A 2,583-nucleotide genomic window follows, 5' to 3' on the forward strand; every position below is an offset into this window, starting at 1 on the left:
GACAGTTGGAGACATGTAGAAAATTTTCTGGGAAAGAAAATAGTTTCTACAATAAAATGCTTTGACTGGATTTCATTTCTTAAAGAAACTCCACATTCCCTCTTGCCCATCACCAATATGCAACCAGAAATGACGTGCATGGAAAATGCTTCTTTCTTCTCTAAGAGCTCATGGTAAACCCAGCCTTATCTTCATTTCTTGACCAGAGCCCAAATATATCTTCCTTTTGCAAATATTTTTTAAATGCTTAAATATATCTGAGACTCAAAATTTATAAGTTAGTGGTATACTTATACTTTTTGTTGTTTTTAACATACTTTCTTCAAACTGAATAGTCAGACTACATGAAATCACATATACATGATTTGTGAAATATGTGAATGTCCATTACTTGGCTTCAGGTGAAACTCTTTGCCCTCCCAGACAATACCGTTACGCTTTAGCTTACTAGATTAACTGGTTTGAACATTCCTCAGTCAGTAGTTCCCCAATCTGAAACTGTCATTGAACAAGTGGATGTGCACTGCTGCATTATATCATGAATTGTTTTCTTTTTTCCTCCACAATAGCTTTGTGTCAACATGACCAATGAGAAGATGCACCACTATATCAATGAAGTGCTTTTTCTACACGAGCAAGCAGAATGTGTACAAGAGGGAGTTACCATGGAAACAGCATATTCTCCTGGTAACCAGACTGGAGTTATGGATTTTTTTTTCCAGGTATTCATATAATATAATTAGATACTTAACAGGATACACGCATTTAAATATACTTGGGACAAAGAATTTTCTTTCAGGAGGCCTTATTTTTGAGAAATCTGCATATATAAGATTCTGCAATGTATTTACAGTCTTTCAAACTCTGTTGAGAAGCAGAAGTTATCTTTTTTTGAAAGTGCATTTGAAGGATCACCAGCTCATTAAAAGGATAAGAAATATCAGATCATTTTGATATGAAAATATTAACATTACTTATTCAACATTACTAAAACTCTCATTTGTCAGTTACAAGTGCCCAATGCAAAAAATTGACATTTGATAAAATAATACCTAAAGTTAATGATATCGAAAAATAGATTCAACAGAATTTTTTTATTTATCTTCAATGTTTTTAGGATTTAAATTTGGAAAAATTGGCAGGAAAAGCATGTACACACATATATAATATTTGGTTAAATTAAGAGTCTTAGGGCATCTGCAGTTGTTTATACTTATCTTTATTCTTTCTACTTTACGATGAAAAAATTTTAACTGCAAATCTGTGTCATATAAACAAATACCTATCATTTAAACAGCAATCCCTATTTACTAATATAGGAAGATATTATATGAATTTACCCACAATATCTCTAAAACACATAGACTTTGTTTGAAAGAGACACCATTCAACTATTAAGAGAGCACAGTATTTCATTTTTTACTCTTTATTTCTATAAAGGTATATTTCTAAATTAATTTTATTTTATGCATTTTCTTTATGCTGTAACATACTCTTGTTCTTGCTACTGACTTGTCAACATTCTTTTTTAAAAAATTAAAGCCAAAGCCCTCTTCCTCCAGAAAGCCCTCATCATGATACATATAGTGTATGATTTATTTATTGAAGGTTTAAAAATGTCATCAATAGGACAGAACTGTATACTGGATTGTACATGGAAAGCCTCAGGTATCTACCAACTTCATTCCAGCCCACTGTGCTATCCCTGACTGCTAAACAGTGGTCATCGGAATGAACATTTACATAGGCCTTATTTATACATCAGTGATTATACATTTGTCTTACATCCTAGAGGGGAAGGCTTGATCCAGATTTTTACCAAATTCTCCACGTGTCTAGTACATCTTGTTGTACTCTACAGTATTTGATGCCTCTTGTTGTTAAGATGAAAGTGCATATGAGAACTGTTCACATACAGCAAACAATTCAATCTTTCCAGAGCCTTTACTGTTAAAGGCATTAAAGACTGTTAATCCTTTTCTTATGATTTAATTATTTTTTTGTGTTCTACTTTCTGCTTCAGATATTTCAACAAGTTTTCGAAGTCTAGAAGGTTAATTACAGCCATTCTTTTATGGCTTTATTTCAAACATCCAGAAGATACAATACACATGATTTTTTAAAATTTGGAGACAATAAAAATTATAATGCTTAAAGAATCTTGCTAGTAACCAGCCACCTCATCCTTGGAGAATATTATCTTGCTTTTTGGAGCAGAGTGGTTTAGCTCTCTTTGAATTAATTGATGTCTTTCCTTATACTAATTAGGGAACTTGTCTTTGAATTACTGCCACACTCATTAAAGAAAGGTTTTCCCAAACAAGAGAACATTTCACCCCAAACAAGAGGCCTGTCACTGCCCCTGAAACATGAACACACTTGCAGACAGCCTTGTAATAGCTCCTCTGTCCTACTGCCTGTCTGTATGTCCTTGTGCGCGTGGCTGCGTTTGTGTGTGGCTGTGTGGATATGTGATAGCATATAGAGGAGTTATCATGACATGATGCTCGGATTGATAGATGACAGAATGATTTATGACATTATAATATCAACATTTTACTTACTCTTTAGCAAATAGCTTGC

At 33.3% G+C, this 2,583-nt stretch overlaps 1 protein-coding gene across 1 annotated transcript in view; it reads left to right on the plus strand.

Annotated features, from left to right (window-relative positions):
- Positions 1–2,583, plus strand: part of MYO16 (myosin XVI) — a 542,291-nt gene that overhangs the window by 347,640 nt on the left and 192,068 nt on the right. The window contains exon 21 of the mRNA XM_012637927.1: positions 570–722. Coding sequence (XP_012493381.1) covers positions 570–722 — 153 coding nt within the window. The remainder of the gene's footprint in view (positions 1–569; positions 723–2,583) is intronic.

Source organism: Propithecus coquereli, unplaced genomic scaffold (genome assembly GCF_000956105.1).
Source record: "Propithecus coquereli isolate 6110/MARCELLA unplaced genomic scaffold, Pcoq_1.0 Scaffold125, whole genome shotgun sequence".
Classification (NCBI taxonomy): Eukaryota; Metazoa; Chordata; class Mammalia; order Primates; family Indriidae; genus Propithecus; species Propithecus coquereli.